The 21,968-nt window shown below is 39.7% G+C and overlaps 1 protein-coding gene across 3 annotated transcripts in view; it reads left to right on the top strand.

Moving 5' to 3' along the window:
- The window catches only part of LOC117416033 (serine/threonine-protein kinase 32C-like), a 57,874-nt gene that overhangs the window by 489 nt on the left and 35,417 nt on the right, over positions 1-21,968 (top strand). For 2 of the 3 annotated variants that reach the window (XM_034027051.3, XM_059026155.1), the window contains exon 1: positions 207-722. In XM_034027051.3, the coding sequence (XP_033882942.1) occupies positions 641-722 (82 nt within the window). In that variant the 5' untranslated portion in view covers positions 207-640. Of the gene's footprint in view, positions 1-206; positions 723-21,968 lie in introns of those variants that run through there. The other variant, XM_059026154.1, reaches the window with a different exon arrangement.

Genomic DNA, 21,968 nt, shown 5'->3' on the forward strand with positions numbered 1-21,968 from the left:
GGTGACCAATAATAACTACAATAATCTCGTTGTTATAACTAAAAAAATATACCTTGTCCAGTTTTCAAAGCATTGAAAAATGTGTCAAAAAGAAAGACTAGCTACATTAGTTTATGACGCAAGAGGAAAAATCACAAAGGGCAAGACTGGAAAATTTGCCTTTAAGGGTTAACGCGTTTCCAGGATCTAGCGCCACCTATCCCCAAGCTGCACAGTGTACAGTATTACAGACAGATGGCACGCTTCCACTCATACGTACACGCGATCATTAAAGCATCTGATCTAAAGAAAAGGGCTGTTGTTTTTGTTACGCTGCTGAAGCTCTCACTCTTGGAGCAAGAAAGAAAATCAATTTAAATCTGCATTGTCCTGTAAACGTGTGAGCAGCATATCTGTAGGAAAAACAAAGCCAGTAAAATACGTCTCATAGAGCGTTCCCTTTACTGTTATTTCCTTGGAAAGCACCCATAAGGTTTTTTCTTTCTTTCTTGTTTTCATTCAGTAACGACAAGCAGAGTAGCCCAAATGGAAAAATGACTTTGGTGGTGAGTGGCATAAAGCAATGTTATTTTTAAAGGTGTACTGCACAGAGCTGCTAGTTCTTTATGAAGTAAGGAATGCCATCTGAGCTCCTGCATAAATGTTTCACTGGAGCAAGTGGAAAAAAAGGATGGGAGCTAATAGTTCTTCCAAGAGGCCAGTCTTTGATGAAAAGGAGGATGGTAAGTTCAAGTTTTGTCTTGATACTTTTCTTTGTTGAAGTTTACAGCTGAAAACAGTCACTTCAGGAATGCAATGCATAAATAAGAGTAATGAATAAAAGTAATGCATGTTGGTCATGGTAAGTGAATCAATACCTATGTAATATACTATTACAGTCAGCACTAGGATATCCGTTACCCAGATACACGTCAGTCGCGTTTTACCGCCATTATATTAAGAATAAAATCAATCCCCATTTTAACAAATTAATGCACTTAACCATCACACGCGATTTCCGACTCCGTCACCAGTTTTCTGATACAAAGCCCATCTCTTCAATGTTACAATTTGTCTGAATATGTAACAGACAGCGTTTTTTTGTTTGTTTGTTTTAAAAATCTCTCTTATGCCAAATCAGTCTGTTTTATATTTTGCAGTTACACAGCGCTTCCTCCAGTTTCACCTGACGAAAATGCAGTCAAAACAAAGCGAACGAGACAAGCTAGGGTAACAGTTAATCATTAAACAGTTTTAGATACTGTGATGTATTTATTTATTTATTTATTTATTTATTTATTTATTTATTTATTTTTTATTTTTGGTTTTGCAAAATTGCATTGACTTTTACGTTTTACGCAGTTCTGTGCATGGATAACATTTAGATTTCATTTTTCTGTTAGGTCGTTTATGGGACATTTTACATACAGGTACAATACGTATGGATTTAAAAGTATGTACTGTATTACAGTTAACGTGTAGTCTCGTTAGTTTTGGCAAGTGATATTTTCAGAATCATGTCGTTATGAATTAAAATACTACTTCTGTTAAACATATAGTAATGCACCAACAAAACCAATACAGTACATCTAAATGGAAGCATACTTTTTTAAAACACAGTCCTTTCAGATATTTTTTTTTAATGTTGCCGGTTTTTCAGGGGGCACAGAAAAGGGTTGGAAGGGGCCAAAATTAAATAATCAGATATGCCTCACACGGGTTTAACCCTCATTGAAGTCAAAATGTTATAGAGTCGGATATGTGAGTGCTGACTGTATATCCTTACTGTTGATATGGCACAGTAAAAAGAGTTTTAAAACATGCCATGCCATATCTCTATATTGTTTTTTAAATTTCAAAAGTAAAGTCTGCCAAATTGTCTGTCTTGTTTCCTTCAATCTTTTATTTTAAACCTAACATTTTTATGCATAGTACACAATGCATAACTCAGTTATGTTTGCATCCATGTAATGATAAACTGCGTTAAACCCATGTTTTTAACTTTGGATTAATAGCAATGTTAAATACTGCACAGTTTTTGAAGAACGCTTGTCTTACTGCACATCTGCATTTGATGTAACTGTCAACATGACACACATGAGAATCTACAATATACCTTGTTTAGAGGCTGGTAGTACTACTCTTAAAAGGGTAGTTAAATGTTAACACCCATACAGCAGTGGAGAATGCACTTATAATGGGTTTTAAACACACATTATATTTCTGTCCATGTATTCACGAGCCAGTCACTGCTGCAGAACAACATTTCTTGTAACTGGCATTGCCTGGAACCCTCATAATAAAGAACAATGGAGGGTCCATCATTTGATGCATCAAACGAGGAGCCCTTAATGTTAACATTTACCCAAATTAAAACAAGATAGATGGAAACACAACAGGTGAGATAGCACACAAGAATGCTTGACTTATTGGAGGCATCAGTTTAGTAACTTTAGAAGTAGGTTATATCAATGAAACCCACACCTTAGTAAAGAAAATAAAAACCAATAGGAATCATAGAGCAACCTTGTTTTCTAAGAGTGTAGCTTCAGTTTCACTTGGTCTTGAAATGTTTTTTTTTCTTTTTCCGATATCCTTTCTTAGTTTTCTAAGTAATGCCTAAAGTAATCTGATTTATGTCATTGAGTAATTTGCTGTATATGCTTGGCATATTTGTAAAATAACATATTTGTTTAAGTGCTTCTCTGTCATTACAGAAGAATTTAAACAATAGTGGACAGCAGGTCAGACTGAATGGGGTTGACAAAGAGCTTTATTTTTTATGTTAAAATAAGCTTTGAACCATGTGTTACTTTAACTATCTATTATAACAGCTTGTATATGGCTGGTTGACCATTAGTCTTTTTTCCAATGAATCAGCACCTGTCAGAGATTGACTAGTTGCGAAGAGAGCAGGGATTTGTTAAATTAGCAGGGGAAATTGAGTATGGTTTGTCTTTATACTGAATTAGCAATGAAGTGGAGACCAATAATGAGGCCAGTCATTATTATCCTCATATCTGAATCAACAGTGGGATTGAATTGCTCTACACTTTTAGCATTTAACATTTTAACCGCAAATATCGTTTTATGCACACTGATAATAATCCTACTATAATATATGCCAATTTCTATATTGTTAACTCAGCAGTTTATGAGACAGTACCAATGTAGTTATATTCATTTAAAGCCACATTTTTGTAGTAATGCAATTGTGTTAAAGTCTATAATAGTACAGGACAGTGGTATGAACCGATACACACTGGTAATCCATTACAGTGCACACCTGGAAACAGGTGTGTCTTGTTCAGGTTTGAAGGCTGTGTATACCAGTGGTGAGATCCTTCTGCTTTCCCATTATTGTTGAATAGTTGCACATAACTCAGCTGATATAGGTCTAGTGGGTGCCTCAAGTGGCAACACACATTTACATATATTTTACTCTAGGAGATTTTCTGATTTCACTGACATTCTTCATTTCCTTTGCCAGTCAATACTATAAGAGTACTGCTGTCTTTCGGTATCTAGAACAATGTACCAGCCAGTCTGCTTGTTATTGCAGACTGTAATCTTTCTTTCTTGAGTTCATTAACATATGACTTCAGTTTAGGCTAACAATATGCATGCAGTAATAGTTATAATTAATACAAGCTTGATTTTATTTATTTATTTCATTCTTGAGATACTACTTTAAAGTACAAATCCAATTAAACTGTGACCTAAAAAAGCACCCTGAGCCCAGCTCTTATCTTCAGCAGAGACAGGCTGTGTTCTGCAATAAATCAGGAGGGTTTGTTAACAATGTCTAAAAGGAAATAACAAACAGCAGTGCTATTGAGCATATGGTACGAAAAACCCTCATATGAATACTGCAAATAAAAATAAAATATGTGATTCATTTATATTTCACCACACAAACGACAGGTTTTTGTGTAACTCGCTAGAGAGGACATTAAAAAGAAGGATTGGATATTTTCAGGGAATCAAAGAAAATAATATTTCTTTTAGATCAAATTGCAGCCTGCCTTCACTTCCAGAAACGATATTAGTTTAGCTTTTAGGAAAGCAGCATATGGCATACATTAGGCAGTACTATTATAGTATCACTTGGCAAGAATAGTCCTGACATAATCAGGTTGTCAGATTTATGGCTCACAGAGCTGCCAAATGGCTGATTTAGCAGATTGTTTGATTAATGCTGAGAACCAATATCAAATTGATTAGGATGCTGTATCATTAGTCACTATATGGACATACATAATAACTCAGAGTCGGTGTATATGACATGGGGTCTAGTTTTCTTTTCATTGGAGCATTGATCCCAGTTAAGATCACTGTCCCACTGGCAGTAATGAAGCAGGTACTTTAAATCAGCACTGGAATGCCTGTACAGTCTCTTTAGTCTCTTTTCAAATGCGCCCAAGTATTATTTTTTTAAAGTAAAACTTTAAGAAACTAAAACACACACAAATAAGTGTTGTTCTAATTCAATTAGCTTGACTAGCCTGTTTTTGTACTGTAGAAGGAAAACAGCTCTCATTTTTTTTTTGTCCACGCAGATCTGATCAAATGACCCAGAATCACGTCACCAAATGAGCCAAGACCCACTGGGAGTGATTTTTGGAGGGTTGTTTGTGTCTTTTCCGCGTCTCTCCAAACAATATTCTCACCTTTCAGTTATACATCTATTTAATCAGCTGGTTAAAAAAAAAACTGTTTTTACAACCATGGATTTATAATCCACAGCAAGAACACACATTCTTACAGTTGCAGGTGTTAGGCTCCTGAGCTATTGACTTAACAGCAAATTAATTTCACTCAATGCAATTTTAAGCAAGGACATCTATTCATATGGTCTTTTTCAATGGATCTGAACAGCAAAGGTGCTAAATTTAGTTGTCAAGAAAAGAACATCATTAAAACCCTTAATGGTGGTTTTCATAAACAGACAGAAATACACCTAAGAGACTTGTACTGTTAGATGCCTGATTTTAGTAACCTTGGCACACAAATAGCTTAATACACAATTATCTAAGCATGGGAAATTTAGATCGACTGCTGTTTAGATAAATAGACACCTGGTAGACACCTGGTAGTGTGTATTTAGAACCTCACCACAGACTCCATGATTAAAGTACATCACATGCATGGAGTGAATCCAGAAGTTCTTCAGTGTTGAGCCTCCGAGGCATGATATCTTAATAATGATATCGCTTTCAGACATGTTTTCAACTCCCCATTGTGTTTTACTCTACTGTAAGTACATTTCCAGTACAGGATTGGTTCTCATGGGGGCAATCGCTTTCAAATTCGTCATTAGACAGGGCCACATTTCAAAACCATTATCCACTTTGCTTCCGCAGTACCTAGTGGTGAATGGTCTCTCTTTCACGGAATGCAGCAGTGGTTTCGGTGGCCATTGGGATCTTTGAATCAGATGTGCATCTTCAGACGGTATTTCTCCATAAAACGTCTATTTGCATATTCCTTCTTATGCTTTAGACTCTTTTACCTACATGTCATAGTGTAACGATTTGGGCTAACCTTTACAGCGTTTAATTAATGTTCGTGCACCAGGTACATAAATATTAACACATTTTCAAATTAAACCCAATTTAATGTTAGAGGGCCTAATAGAACTTCTAAACATACATCTTATCCTAGGCCTGTTAGTTAATAGGAAATGAGTACCTAATCAGTTAGTCAGTTAATTAGCATTAATCACTTCAGAAATCAAGAGAAAACAATTAGCCAGTTAATATTTACAGAAAGGAAAGACTGGTTAATAAAAACATACAGAAAATTATATTTTAACTTATGAGCTCAGAATCAAAACAAATAATGCCTAAGGAAGTTATACTAAGTTAGCTTTTCATTGTATCTGTGGCATTACTACACGGTACTTTATACTGTTAATTTCCCCATTAGCATTAATGTAAATAGCAGTATCAATACATAAAAGCAAAATAAAACCCATCCAGATACACTGTACTCCAAAGAAAAACAGACAAACCACAATACACAATTAATTAACACAAACTCCGGAGTTCATCAAGGGCATACATCTAACAATACAGCAATAATTTTGTATACTTGTGGTTTAGAATGCACAATATCTTTAGACAATAATAATAATAATAATAATAATAATAATAATAATAATAATAATAATAATAATAATAATATATCATAACAATGTATTTAACAAAAATAATTGAGAATTAAAATAATAAACAAAACATAACAGCATGTTGCAGTGTTAAACTACGGCAAATATAGGCTAAGGCAGCGGTTTTAGCAAAAGTCCAAATAGTCCCAAACTTTTAGTAACTAGTTCTCTTGTATTCATGAAGCAATATTATAGCAGCAGAAGAAGCAAATCCAACCTGACGCAAGTAATTCCATTCCTCTGTTCATCCACAACCAGCAACATATAAACAGAAATAAATAGTCTGACCTTTATCTGTTGAATTTTCAGACTTTTTAAACAGCAAGGCTCACAGCTCCATCTTTAAAATTATGCTCTGTGATATATATATATATACACAGCGCCCTCACAGAAGGGAGGTTTATCACCAAGAATCATTCTGTCTCTGTCACATGCTCCCCTGTAGAAATAACGGCTCTTAAAAGTTACATAACTGCACAAGAGTCTTTTTCAATGGATCTGAACAGCAACAATGCGGACAACATTGTAAACATGGGTTGATATTAAAAAACAAAACCAAAGAAAATCGTATGGAAGTAACTGTGTACTCTTGATGAACATACTTTTCTTAAACATGTTTGTATCTGATTAGTAACTGAACCAAAGCAAAACAAGTGCCTCTGAGGTGGCGTTGTGTCCTGCATGTCCTGCTGTAATCACTGGCCTACAGTAAATTAAACAAAGCCTTGGGACTGTTATACAATAGGCAGTGCCAAAGAAGCATACAAATAATATTCACTTTGCGTTTCACTACCAGAACAGGAAATAATTTCCTATTACAGAAACGTATTCTGAGGACAGCAAAGACACTGCCAGTTCCTCTGTATAAATCATCTACTGAAATAAGTTGGACATACTGTATATGTTAACTTTAATTAATGTTCTAAATTGAACATGAATACCCCAATCTTTAAATGTATTTTGTCCAGTTATAAAGCTTCTATAAATGTAATCCTACAGTATTTTCTTTCTTTGGATTTTTCCTGGTACCCCATTTACAGTGACAGGCAATGAAAAAAAAAAAGAACATTAGCATATTTCTGTGCTACGTGAAATATTGAAATTATCAGTGCTTATAATTGAATGCATCGGTGCAAGTACTTGTCATGTTAGCTTACCAAAGTATTTTAAGTAAGTGGCTTATACTGAAGGTGTAGATTTTAAATTCCATGTGTCAAACTACTAAACCCCTCTGAGCAGCATTGATGGTACCTAGTCAGAGCAAGAACCTGTTTCCTCCTAATACAATCACAGTATAATAAATGGCTCTGTGGAATATAGAACCTTGTCTATTACAGTGGCATCCTTGCTGGCAGATTGCGTGGGGAAATGTAATTTTAAGCTCTTTACATGAGTGTGCATTAAGGCAATTCTGGGTTTTAAACATAACCCTGTTTTTTAAGCTTCATCCATCTAAAATGTGCAGTTGAGCCATCTTCCACTGTCTAGATTCATTTGTGTTGTAGCTGTGAGGTAACAAGGAAGAAAGAATAGGGAGAGTGCATTCTTTCAGGATTCATTACTTTCAATGAGTCTTGGCAGTGCGATTGTCATGACCCCAATACAGAGCAGCTGTATAGATTACTCTTCAGGGCTAGCGGTAATGTAAATGACCCAAAGGTTAGTTACTGTTTGAAACACCTTATACACAGAAACATCCTTAGGGTTTTGTGACTTTATGAGACTCACAAGCTTGGCCACGTCAATAAGAATTATGAATTATGACTGTAGCATACACATATAAATAAAAACTAAATGAGAACATAAGAAAGTTTACAAACAAGAGGAGGCCATTCGGCCCGTCTTGCTCGTTTTAGTTTTGTGTAGCTTATTGTTACCAGAATCTCATCAAGCAGCTTCTTGAAGGATCCCAGGGTGTCAGCTTCACCAAAATTACTGGGGAGTTGGTTCTAGGCTCCCACAATTCTCTGTGTAAAAAAGTGCCTCCTATTTTCTGTTCTGAATGCCCCTTTGTGACCCCTGGTCCTTGTTTCTTTTTTCTGGTCGAAAAAGTCCCTTGGGTCGACGTTGTCAATACCACTATGAATCAGATCGCCGCATAGTCTTCTTAGTTCAAAGCTGAATAGATTCAATTCTTTTAGCCTGTCTGCATATGACATGCCTTTTAAACCCAGAATAATTCTGGTCGCTCTTCTTTCCAGTCTTTCTAGAGCAGCAATATCCTTTTTGTAGCAAGGTGACCAGAACTGAACACAATATTAATAACACAGTCTAAATTGTCGGCTATATTGTATTGATTTCAATATGCCGCATAAACTGCGGGTCTGGCGGTTGAAGAAGCAAGTGCTTATAACTTATTCATTTTTACGATTCTGCAGCTGAAACACCGTATGGGTATTTAATTCAAATATTTAGTAACACTTGCACGAGATAATCACATACACGGAGATATTTAAATTGAATTGCAAAAGCCGTTCAAAAAGCGGCTATGGTGGTGATAGTGTTAATGTAGATTAAGAATAACAGAGGACCTAATACTGATCCCTGTGGTACTCCACTTGTTACCTCGCTCCATTTTGAGGTTTCTCCTCTAATCCGTACTTTCTGTTTCCTCCATGTTAACCACTCCCAAATCCATGTGCATGCATTTCCTTGAATCCCTACTGCGTTCAGTTTGAGAATTAATCTTTTATGTAGGACTTTGTCAAAAGCTTTCTGGAAATCTAAATAAACCATTTTATATGCTTTGCAATTATCCACTGTCGATGTTACATCCCCATATAGGTAATTTTCCATTTTGGATCTTATTATATTTTCCATAAGTTTACATATAATAGAAGTCAGGCTTATTGGTCTGTAGGTACCTGGTTCTGTTTTGTCTCCCTTTTTGTGGATCGGTATTACGTTTGCAATTTTCCAGTTTGTCCGTACAACCCCCGTGTTAAGAGACTGTTGCATGATCTTGGTTAGCGGCTTGTAAATAACTTCTTGTTTTTTTGTTGATTTCTCCCCCCTTCTAGTTTAAATGCTTCTGAACCTCCTTGAGGATCTTTTCTCCGAATAGATCAGTTCCCTTTTTATTTAAGTGCAGTCCGTCCCGCCTATATAGATAGTACATGAATAAATTATATGCAGTACTAATGTTCACACTGGCTGTATGAATCATTATGAATTAGTAATGTCAGCAAAGATAATGCATAAACCTTGAGAGCCTTCAGTGCAGTATCCAGTGTTTAGGAGGCGAAATATTTTATTACCACGGTTACGCAGTGCTCTCACATATTTTCAATTGTCTCGTTTGTGTGTTCTGAGTCGGCTAGAGTTGGCGCTCCAATTCCGACTGTAAATACGATGTACATGAGTTTGATTTCCTAGACAGTACAAGAGCACTGTAAGGATTTTGTCGAGGGCAAGGAAACGTAGGTCAGTAGTTTGAAAGACAGTGTCTCATACAGTTTTAAAAGTATTTTGTTTTACATTTTTTAGGAAGGTTAGCTTATCAGCCCTTGTTAGAAAATGAGCTCTAGGGTTGAATATGGGGCGATCCCCTTTTCCATTTCTGTATTGCTTTCTTAGCTATAACAGATTGAAGATATCATGTACTGTATAACCTACTGTTGCAAGTAGTTACAGGAACATGTCTTTTGGGCTCAGTTAAGAAATGAATTGGTTCAACACAAAGGATGCCATGCATTTGAGACCCAATTCCATAATATGGTGTCCATATTGGTTAGAGAATAAAAGGACCATTAGTATTCTCTGCTGAAGATGTGGAGCTGTCACTGTTTTTACATGGAACTAGAAACCATTTGTGTTGAAACTTGTTGAAGACATACCAGAAATGTAGCAAATGCAATTTAATGTCAACTAATTTATAGAACTGGAACAGACTCACCAAGATAAAAACCTTGGTGTTCTAATAAATTAATCGCTATCAACAACCATACAGTGCACAGAAGCAATCAAAAAGGCAAACAGAATGCTTGGGTATATAGCCAAAAGTTTATATCCAAGAATGTCATGGTGTTGAGGTTGAATAATGCAACAAAGAACAACCTGACTAATCCCAGGGTTGAAAGGAATGAACTGTGAAGATAGGCTGAATCTATTTAGCCTAAAACAGAAGAATTAGCGGGGACATGATTGAAGTCTTCAAAATCTTAAAAGGAGTTGACATAGTTAACCCTAACCAATATTTTAAGGACACAGTTGGAAATTAAGTGGAGTTAGACTTAGGACAGAGGGAAGGAGACACACAGAGAGTGGTGATGGTATGGAATGGGTTACCGAGTTTTGAGATCAATCAGTTACTTGGAACCGGGCAAGCTTATATGGGCCGAATGGCCTCCTCAAGTTCGTACATTTTCTTATGTTTTTATGTTTTTAAATATATTGAGACAGATTAGTTTCTGTGGATATATAGATGAATATGTTCATCTGTTAGTGTGTGTGTATATAACAATGATGCTGTGAGTGATATGTCACTGTAAAAACAGATTGTATCGCTAAGCTGTAACAGTCAACAGCCCTTTTATGTCACTCACAGATATATATTTCCAGTTATTTTTAAGATTACTGTTCTTAAATTATAGCACATGTGACTTATTTGACAGCAGATATATTATTATTCTGTCAATGAATGACACCCACCGAGATAAATAATAACAGGCTTAAACTTAATGTTTAGTTAATGAGCAAAAACACTTCCAGTCGGGATATTCAAGGAGGAATGTTGGAAGAAAATACTGACTAGAAAATAAGCAGTGGAAATGTGACTAATGAAACACCAAGAGCATTCTCATCAATTGATATTTGTTGTGGCCAAAAATAACAAATGGCTTGTTCTTTAATTTATTTTCAAGTAGGTCAAAGGAAGAAGTAAAATGAAATACTTCCATTTTGTTTCATATACAGTAGAAATAAAATATAATTTCCCCCAACGCTGTTCAGTTACCACAAAATAACAAGGACAGTTAATGCCAGTTGAAGCATCAACCCATTTTGACCCATCCTCCTCCACAGGACTTCCTCATTTGTACCCACCATGCTTGCTTTTACTTTTGAATGCAAAGGGAAGTCTTTGTGTCCTCCTACTCAGAAACTGTTTGACCATGACCTGTCCTTAATAGTGTGGAAAATGCTTTGCTATCCCAGTGCTTGCTATATTATGTCATATTCTGGGCTTCCTTGCATTGCAGCACTTATTGGGAAGTTTTGTGTATATTCCACATAAAAGTTTATACCACTATTTAGCGTATTGGATGGTACAGAGGTTAATCTGACTAGAAGTGGCTTAATAACCACAGGGACATGTGACCAATTGTACAGGCCGTCAACTCCTCTCGTGGCCCTTTGTGAGTGACCTGAATATAAAAGGCCAGATTCTCAAAGTGTGTCTTGCAATAAAAGAAATGTGCTTATGACAAATATTAAGAGCTTGTAGCCCAAACTGTGGTCTGAAGGGAGCAATGTGAAGTGATGCTGAGTGGTGCAACTTTGATATCCAAGGACAGAGACTAAGTGATGACTTCCCACTGCTTGGTATTAAGGTTATCGGAGTAGTACTGCAGCAGTTTCAAAATGACATTTTCCAATGGCATTAAGACTGAGTTAAATTATGACACTGAACAAGTCATTTCACCCTCTGGTGCCTCAGGGACAGGGTCACTCAGCTGTAAAACCGCATAAGAGCAGGATGTCAAGAAAATGAGACAAGGAGTTCCAGTTAAGCTATTGGAAGTCATAAAATTATGAGAGGAAAAGCACAATTAAAACAATAACATCATACTACTACTACTACGACTACTACTACTACTACTAATAATAATAGTCATAATTATGGTCTTCCTAATTGTGTATGTATTCAGTGGCTGAACAAATCTGCAGCCCTTTGTGGCGGAGTCAATTCCTGAATGCATTTTGAGTGATGTATGCTTTGTATTGTTTTTTGTATTTTTCAATAAGGCATGGACAGTAATTTTAAGAGCACAAAAATCAATTCAACAAAGCACTGACTGACAGCCATGGCAAACCAATCAGATCGCAGATGTTGCGCCTTTTGTCTATTTGTTTGGAACTCAAGAGGGGCAACAGGCATAACATGAACTGGGATTGGAGGAATAAGACAGTCAGGCTTGATTACTGCATATGGAAGAACTGCAAGACGCTCATGTCTTTTTCAACATCGTTCCTCTTTGATGCTGCCTTTGAGCATTCAAGATCAAAATAACAATAATACAAAGGCTAAATGTTATGTATTCAATTATGAATGGGGTGGAATTCTAACTTTGCAACCTTTCGTATTTGTATTCAGAATACAAAGTATTTTTTTTCTGACTTAATAGTGTGAGGTTCAACATGTTGAAATTGATTTAAAAATGATGCCGGTATTTTCTCTGGTCATGATGAGAACAACAATATTGATCTTTTATTGAAGAACAAGACATTTTTAAAAAGAAGACCTATTGTAAGAACTGGTTGGCCATGGATACTGATGCTCCCTTATTCCTTAGATGTGCTATTTCTACACTGTTGACACGTTCTTACAAGCCACTATCGGTAACTGTCCTGTGTGTCTGCACTTTGAAACAGAAAATGATACCTGACCTAGACTTTTGATCCATTCTTGGTTTTACATGACAGGTTGTAATTGACCTGTTATGCTCTAGTCTGTAAAAGATACAAATCAGGAGTCCTGAAGGATACAGAGCTTAAAGCTCAGTACGCACCAGCCCCTTCGTTTCTATTTCTGGCTTCCTCCTTCTGTTGTGACACCCAGTGGATAGTGAGGCCAGTCCCATCCAGATGCCTATAGAAAACCAGGCTAAGATATGCTAGCTTGATTAGATATTCCGCCCTTGTCTGCAGCACTCAAGGTATTTATAGCAGCACATGTCTTCTACTGCTGGGAAGATGGATGAAGGCACACTTTTACTACTCAGGCACAGGGAAATATAAATGAAAAATAACTTGAAAGTAGTTCATTAATTAATTTAGGCTGCCTGCGTTCTTTGTTTTCTTTTGTGATTTTTCTGGTTTGTTTAAAGATCCCAATTTATTATTTCAGCTAAGAGTCAGAATTGACGGTAAATTGAAATCATTCCACTGAAAGAGCTAGGTAACTGTACCAGGATCATGCACAGTGTTTAATCAAACCTAGGGCATGGTGGCAGCATCAGACACTGTATAAATGATTGTTCATTGAATGGTAGTTTCTTTATGCTCGAATGATCACGCATACATTATCCATATCCCTTGACATATTACTTGACAAAAATGAGTATGAAAACTGCCATTTATACTGTTGTATATATTAAAAGGAATAAGCACAAGAAAAAGCCCCTTGTGAATTTGTATTGGAATCCTATGACTTTTTCATGTGACTATTTCTCTCCACAACTATGTGATATGCCTTCACATAAATACTGTGTGTTCGTCTCGAATGTGTAAAACAGAACAAAAAAGAGAGTGCTACTTGTATTTGCTTTTATGTTTTATGTTTTTTTTTTTTTTTTTTTTTTTTTTTTACAATTCCCAAAGCAAGGCACAGAATATTTACAATGAATGCTCTCTGGTGCAAGTTGTAGTGAATACTCTCCAGTATCAGAATTGAGTTGCACTGTATACTGTAAATAGGAGAGCCAGTGGTTTCTTTTTGATACACATTACATAGAAACTGCAGTCAATCCACTGTTGCACACATTTTGTTTTAATTAGTGTGCGTTGTATGTGCTTATAGTAGGTATGGTTCTTTCAGCAGAGTTTTAGCAAAGGGATGCATTGGCATGGAGATCAGGTGTTTTCATGGATGGGTGAATCCAAGAGATGCATAATCTGATGGATATGGATGTAAAAAATGAGGGATGATGTAGGAGAATGTGAATATTCTGACACAGGGTTAAGCATGAATGGATGGCAGGCAGAGTGGATATGTCAAAAAATTTAAACACAAGATTCAAGTCCTGAAAATACAGTGTGTATATATCTTTTCAATTGTTTGGTTTAAATCACGTTAAGAAACCATAGGATCAAGATATGTGCATACTAAACCTGTTTGAAATTATATTGTGCAAAAAGTAGAAATGCTTTGTAAATGTGTCACATAATACTACAGCATAATAGTAAAATGTCTTTGACATGTATTTAAAATGCAAATACACAATAGGCCTCATGTTTCCTGTAGATCACATAACCATGAGGTAAAGAAGAAAGATAAAGAAATATTTTATTGGCCTCAGTTTCAGGCAACAGTCGAGCAGGTGCTCATTTGTAGAGGCCACACATTTGCCTTTAGTGCACCCTTCAAAGAGCAGACAGGAGTATGAACTGGGGGCAAACAAAACATTTCAAAAGAGACCGTCTTTTCTGACCAATAAACAAGTGCTATGGATTTATTTGTCTATACTATAATGTCAAATTGGCCTATTGTGATGAGAGCTTGTCGAATCTTCTTGTTAACATTATCGCATTTAATAATGCTGGAACATAACAGTCTCCCCTGTGTTTACCATCTGTTTAGAAAGTAGGGTTACATAAAACAATCGAGTCCCCTGAAGCCAAACCTTGCAGTGAAAGACACTTTGTAGAGTCATTAGAATTCAAATGTGTCATTGATATTGCTGTCAAACATGTCGGTACGGACGTTTATCTGTCAGTAAAATTGGGTCATTACAGTGTTTTGATAAATAATGACGAACAATAGGAGCAGGCATGTGTTCTACTTGTGTCTAAAGACCACACACTGTACCATGGGTAGTGTAACCTTGGCAACCCTGTGCATTATTGTTTGATCTTAATACAAGAGTGAGAAGCTGGTGTACTGGACTACTATAGAGTCCATGTACTGTTGTTCCCTAAAGGCTTGGGCTTTGACATACATATTCTTTTGTGAAATGACTGATGAAAAAGAGGTGAAACGTCCCCTGCAGCTATGTTACTATATTCAGTGGCGAAAACTGGCAGCCAGACGTGTTACTTGCAGGAGGTCAAAGTCAGCATTTAGAACAGTTTCAGTGTGAGGTTGTTAATTACCTCCACCACGCCACATTAGTTAGGAGGCTAATCATGATTTTCTTGACGCGTTTTAGGGTATAATCGAAACATGAACAAGTTAACCTACTGACTTATATGAGTAAGTTATTATTAATTATTAACATAGCTGGAAGCTGGTGAAAAAGGCCAGATTCACACTACATTTTTTGGTCTCTTTTGGGGTGTGTTAGGAGTGTGCCCAAGAATGGAATGCAGTGTAAAATAATAACTAATACACTTGTGCACACAAGGATAATCAGGATCATCAAATCTAAAATAAATATGTACTGAAATATTTAGCTTTTTCCAAAAATGTAAGGGTGCATTAAAAAATGAATATACACTAAAACCTCAATAAGAGCAGATGTAATGAAAAGTATTTTATTCATTTCAATGATTTTATGTATCTGTATTAAAAAAGTAATATCCTGAGCCATAATAATAAGAAAGCATAACATTAGGTCAGTTGATCTGTACAATATCCAGTGTCCGATCTTCATGTCTTTTACAGCATCCAGTTTGGCTTGGTTCCTGAGTGTAGCATTTGTATGTTTCAGGTTCTACTGTAATTATATCATGTGCTCCTCATTGAATCATTTGACATCAATAACAACATATTTAGATGCATCAAGCCCTCTACCCATAGAGTATGTAAAAGGGCAGTACTTCCAAAAAGGAATACAGAGAAGGCTGAGTACTACAGAATGTCTACCTCTTGAAGGTTTAGACATACATTAGCTATTACAAATGCACGGACTATGAAACTAATGCACTGATGTAATGCTTTCCAAATACCACAGCCAATTGAGTAGTAATCCAATCGTAATCCTAATGAGATTAGGGTTGTAATCTGAGCAATAACATCTCATGATACAATGTGAGTCAGTTAACCCCCATTCAGTAAAAAAAAAAAAAAAATTAAAAAATACACTGTTAAAAATCACACATTGGTAGAAAGCATAAACCAATAGGATAATCCATCACTATTACACCAAACATGAAAGTGGTGGATCTGCTGGTACTGTTGCATCTAAGTAACAAAACCTATAACGTGTGTAGAAATTATTGGACTGCCTGTAATTGTTATGAAAAGTTTAATCAGATGCCTATAGCATTGCTATGGCAACAACGTAACTTAATTTGAAGATTGATTTTCTTATTGAAATCCTATTAAGCCACGTATATTCATAACACATTCTGTCTCATTCATGGGGTTTCCATGCATTTTTTTTTTTTAGCTCTAGACATTTGCTCGAGAAAAATGTCTTGTGTAAAATGCTTTTTTGGGTTTCCAGCCACTCAGTTTATTTTACTCAAGTAACCAGGCTTTTCACCCGACGTCATTGTGGCAGGATAGCAGCAGAGGGAAGACTCAGAGACAGAAAGTGCAGTGAAACCAAAATATTTTAATTAACAAAACACAAATAAAAAGGCACGATGGCCAACCAAAAAGACAAACACAAAACAGGCTTTAAACAAACCCAAAAAAAAACCCTCTCTCTCTCTCTCTCTCTCTCTCTCTCTCTCTCTCTCTCTCTCTCTCTCTCTCTCTCTCTCTCTCTCTCTCTCTCTCTCTCTCTCTCTCTCTCTCTCTCTCTCTCTCTCTCTCTCTCTCTCTCTCTCTCTCTCTCTCTCTCTCTCCTCCTAACAAACACTCTCCTCCTAACATACCCAACCACTCCCTTTTATACAGGTGCCTGGGCTAATTGGGCAATTCGCACCTCATTAGCCCAGGCACATTCCACAAATTCCTCATACATAAATTCACTGAACCACACCCCAATCTCACTCACATCCACTCAAACAATACAAAAAAACCCAAAACCACCACAAAATAGGCTGCACCCCATCACAGTCATGCAAATTAATGGGAAAGGTGGGGGGTTGATATGTAAATTAGCTATGCGTAAAGTACTCGTGCTGTTTTTGAAGATTACTAGTGACATTTTGTGAAAATGTGGTTTCAATGCGCAGAGAACTGGTACACGAGTGAATCTAAGCTGCTGTAATAAATCAAAATACCTCGTGCCTGGTTGGTTAACAATGTGTTTTACTGCTCTTGCCCAAATTGTTTTTGAAATGTCATTAGCGTGGTGTCATGTCGTTAGTAGTGAATACTGTTTCAACTAATTTATCTTACGACTCATTAATTAAAAATAAACTCGGAGGTATAAAATGAAACTGACCAACAGGTACTGCAGATCACCATGGCTGAAAACCGACGTTATACATATTTCCCTTTCATTCAGGCAATACAGCATATAAGGAATCAGTGCCCACTACCCGTATTTGCCCAAGCGTGGTGTTGAATGCTTCCACAGCAGCTATTCGCCGTCCGTACGGATAGGGAGGTGTGATAGAGAGAGAAAGGATCGATGCTGCAAATCTCCCTCCCGATTAGAAAGGGCGCTGTGTAAGGGGGAAGGTAAGCTGCCGCCTAGATCTGCCACCTCGGTGGTAGGTGGAAACCGGAAGGTGACCATATTAGGAGGGGCGCGTAGCTGCAAGTACTCAGGACGATTCCATTGCAGTCAGCTGCGGGGCAGCCCTCTATTGGAGAAATCATGGCGACGCGTTGGCTGCAGGGAGGAGTTTGCTGGGTACAAAGGGGAAGCAGCTATGTCAAAACCTCCCCTTGCGCTGAGAATGAAATGCAAACGGCCGGAGCCTGTATTGTTTTTATGAGTTTGGATTACGTGTGTTTTGTGTTGCAGAGGAGGAGTGAGCCGCGGACCGGCGATTGATAAAGAGCACGTCCTTGCACTGCACAGCACAGCACAGCACAGCACAGCACCACTCACGGCACCACGCTTCTCTGGAGCGAGAGCACTGCGCGCACAGAGAACGCGGGGACGGACAAAGTCCCGTTTTTGTTTATTTTTAGAAAAGCTGCCGTGTACCCCCCCAATACCATCGCTGGTAAAGGGGTGGACTTATTTTGTGTTTGTTGTTATTATTTTTATTATTATTAAAGTCCACAGACTGTTTTGGGAGAAAAGGATTGTGTGGACTGGATTTATTTACTGCACCACTGCACCTGATCACACTTGGTGTCAAGAAGTGGGATTATAAATGGACCCAACCGCATTGGCAGCGCTGTTGGAGGCGCAGGAGCGGAGGCATCAGGAATCATTGACGGCCATGATGGAAAGGATGCATGGCTTGTTCCTGGAGGCCAATCGGGGGAGGGAACCGGCGGTTCAACCAGCAGTACCCCTACCAAGGGTAAGGGTAGTGAAGATGTCGCTGGAGGATGACCCTGAGGCTTACTTAGTTGCCTTTGAAAGGCAGGCAACAGCAGCTCAGTGGCCTCGGGAGTGGTGGGCTACCCAGTTGGGCCCCAATTTGATCGGAGAGGCCCAGGCAGCCTACCAAGCCTTGACACATGAGCAAGCCCTGGTGTACGACCAGGTGAAGCAGGCCATTCTCCAGCGGCTGGACATCACAGAGGAGACACATCGCCGCCGGTTCCGGGAGTACCAGCGCCCCCCAGGACTGCGACCCCGCGTGGTGGCCCAGCAACTAGTGGATCATGTGACCCGGTGGCTCTGCCCCGGCACCAACGATGCAGAAAAGATCACCGAGCTGATTGCCATAGAGCAGTTCGTGAAGGTGCTGGGGCCGGACACCCAGAACTGGGTCACCAGGCATCGACCCACCACGCTAGAGGCAGCAGTCCGATTGGCTGAGGGGTATGAGGATGCCTTGGCATCAGCTCCTGTGGTCGTTACCCCCGCTCCTCCCTCCAACCGACCCCGGACAGGACCGACTCCAAGGACAGGACCCCCACAGCACTTCACCCCCTCCCCCCACGGGGCTACTTCTCATCGGCACCCCACGGGTGGCCTTCCTCCACCCCAATGGAGGGCGAGGTCGACCCCCAGCGGGGTGAGAGCAGAGAACCCCTCCCCACTGCCGAACCGGCAGCGGGACACGCAAGCTCCGTGGGCGCCCTTTCACCCCACGTGTTACCGGTGCCATGAGGTCGGCCACCTTGCGCGGAATTGTCCGGCGGCGATGGAATGTGGTGCGGCCTCCCATTACCTACCAACAGCACCAGGTAAGTCCAGGGGTAATGATTGGGAGGGGCCTTGCATTGTTGATGTACGGGTTGGTGATGTGAGTACCCACGCGTTAGTGGACTCAGGATGTGGGCAGACTTTAATTGAAGAAGCTCTGTTGGCGGGGGTACCTTGGTGGTCACGCGGGGTCGTGGTCATTTCCTGTATTCACGGGGATAACAAGGACTACCCCCTCACTAAATTAGATGTGACGATTGGATGTCATTCCCGCCGCGTAATCGTGGCAGTGGCTGCAAAGTTGCCATATCCAGTTATTTTAGGTCGAGACTGGCCATATTTTGAAACAATGATTAATAAAACGGTAACGCCAGTCTCCGGTAAGACCATGGGAGCAGCGGGGGAAACTATTGGGAAAATATTCCCGCTGCAAGCTGATTTGTTCTATTCCCGATTTCGCCCGAAAAAAACAAAAAAAGAGCGAAGGGTCGAAAAATGGGAAGGAATGTCAATAAGACAAGGCTGGGGTTTGGTGGGGGAAACTTCAGAGTCTGTTAAATGTAAGGGAAAGGGGATTGGGACTCAGTGTGACCTGCGGGGGCAGGTTACTGGGGCCCCCAGTGCTGAAGCTACTGTAGCTCCGCTCGATATCCCGAAGTTCTGGGACCGAGATGTGGACCTAGCGTTGGAACAAAAGAATGATCCTTCGCTGGCACACATCTGGGGGCAGGTTCGGTCTATCGAGGGGAAGGATGTAGAGGATAACCGGCCGCTTACATATCCTCACCACATTATTGTCGGGCATTTGCTGTATAGGGTATCCCAAGCCACGAGCACAAGCCAGATTGTAACACAATTACTCGTTCCTCAGTCTTTTCGACGTGAGATCATGCGGTTGGCTCACGATGTCCCATGTTCGGGCCATTTAGGTAGCGATAAGACTCGGGAACGAATATTGGCTCGATTTTATTGGATGGGAGTCTATAGTGAGGTGACGCGATATGTAGCGGGGTGTCCGGAATGCCAGCAAGTAGCGCCGGGGCGGGTTCGCCCGGCCCCGCTGGTCCCACTGCCCCTGATCTCAGTTCCCTTTGAACGCATTGCTATGGACATAGTGGGTCCCTTGAGCCAGTCTGACTCTGGATACACGCATATTTTGGTAGTGGTGGACTACGCGACCAGATATCCAGAGGCAGTACCATTGAGATCTACTAGTGCCGCAGCAGTTGCTCGAGAGTTAGTACAGATTATAACGAGAGTAGGGATTCCAAAAGAAATCCTCACTGATCACGGAACGAACTTCATGTCACAGTGTTTGAAAGAATTGTATAAATTGTTGCAAATTAAGTCCATTCGAACCTCTGTTTATCACCCGCAGACGGACGGTTTGGTGGAACGTTTTAATCAGACTTTAAAACAGATGCTGAAGCGGTTTGTCACCCAAGAGCAGAAACATTGGGCTAAACTCCTCCCCTACCTGATGTTTGCAGTGAGAGAGGTGCCTCAGAGCTCGACTGGGTTCTCTCCCTTTGAGCTGCTGTATGGGAGGCAACCACGGGGCATTCTGGATCTTGTGAAAGAAGGGTGGGAGGAGCAAACAAAAACTTCCAAAAACATAGTCAAATACGTAATCCTGTTAAGAGACCGCCTGGAATTGGTTGGTCGTTTGGCACAAGAAAACCTAAAACTAGCTCAGCATCGCCAAGAGCAGCAGTACAACAAACAAGCAAGAATTCGGACTTTTCGGCCAGGTGATAAAGTACTGCTGCTACTTCCTTCATCAGAGTCTAAGTTGTATGCTAAATGGCAGGGGCCATATGAGGTGATACGGGGAATTGGTAATGTGAATTATGAAATTAGACAACCCAATCGCCGAAATAAGACAGAAATTTATCACATTAACTTGCTAAAACCCTGGAATGAAAGGGAGGCCCTGTTTATAGCTGGTGACAGTTTAGAAGAGGATTTTGGTCCCACTGTCAATCCATTAGCTGCAACTAACATTCCGATGGGAGAACAGTTACTTCCGGATCAGGAACGTGAGCTCTTCCAGTTGGTGGAAAGGTTTAGTGATGTTTTTTCTGATTTGCCCGGCAGGACTAATGTTATTTCTCATGCTATTATTACTCCGCCAGGTGTCAGGGTCCGAGAGAGACCGTACCGGATCCCGGAGAGTCGCAGGGGTCCCGTTCACGAGGAGGTGGAGGATATGCTCAGGCTTGGAGTCATTGAGCCTTCCCGGAGCGAGTGGTGCAGTCCTATCGTGATGGTGGGCAAAAAGGACGGCTCCACTCGGTTCTGTGTGGATTTCCGGAAGGTCAATGCCATCTCTAAGTTTGATGCGTATCCAATGCCCCGAGTGGACGAGCTCCTCGACCGACTGGGTAAGGCGCGGTTAATTTCGACTTTGGATCTGACGAAGGGGTACTGGCAGATTCCACTCACTCAGAGCTCAAAAGAGAAAACTGCTTTCTCTACCCCAGATGGCTTGTTCCATTTCCGGACCATGCCCTTCGGGTTGCATGGAGCTCCCGCCACCTTTCAGAGACTGATGGACCAGGTCTTGGCTCCTCATCATCAGTACGCAGCCGCATACATCGATGATGTAGTGATTTTTAGCTCCACCTGGAAGGAGCATATTATTAGGCTTTCAGCCGTCCTACAGTCTCTAAGGGGGGCTGGGCTAACAGCCAAGCTGGGCAAGTGTGCATTTGGCAAACAGGAGACCCAGTATCTTGGCTATATTATGGGTAATGGCCGGGTAAAGCCTA

The sequence above is a fragment of the Acipenser ruthenus genome, chromosome 7, assembly GCF_902713425.1.
Source record: "Acipenser ruthenus chromosome 7, fAciRut3.2 maternal haplotype, whole genome shotgun sequence".
NCBI lineage: Eukaryota > Metazoa > Chordata > Actinopteri > Acipenseriformes > Acipenseridae > Acipenser > Acipenser ruthenus.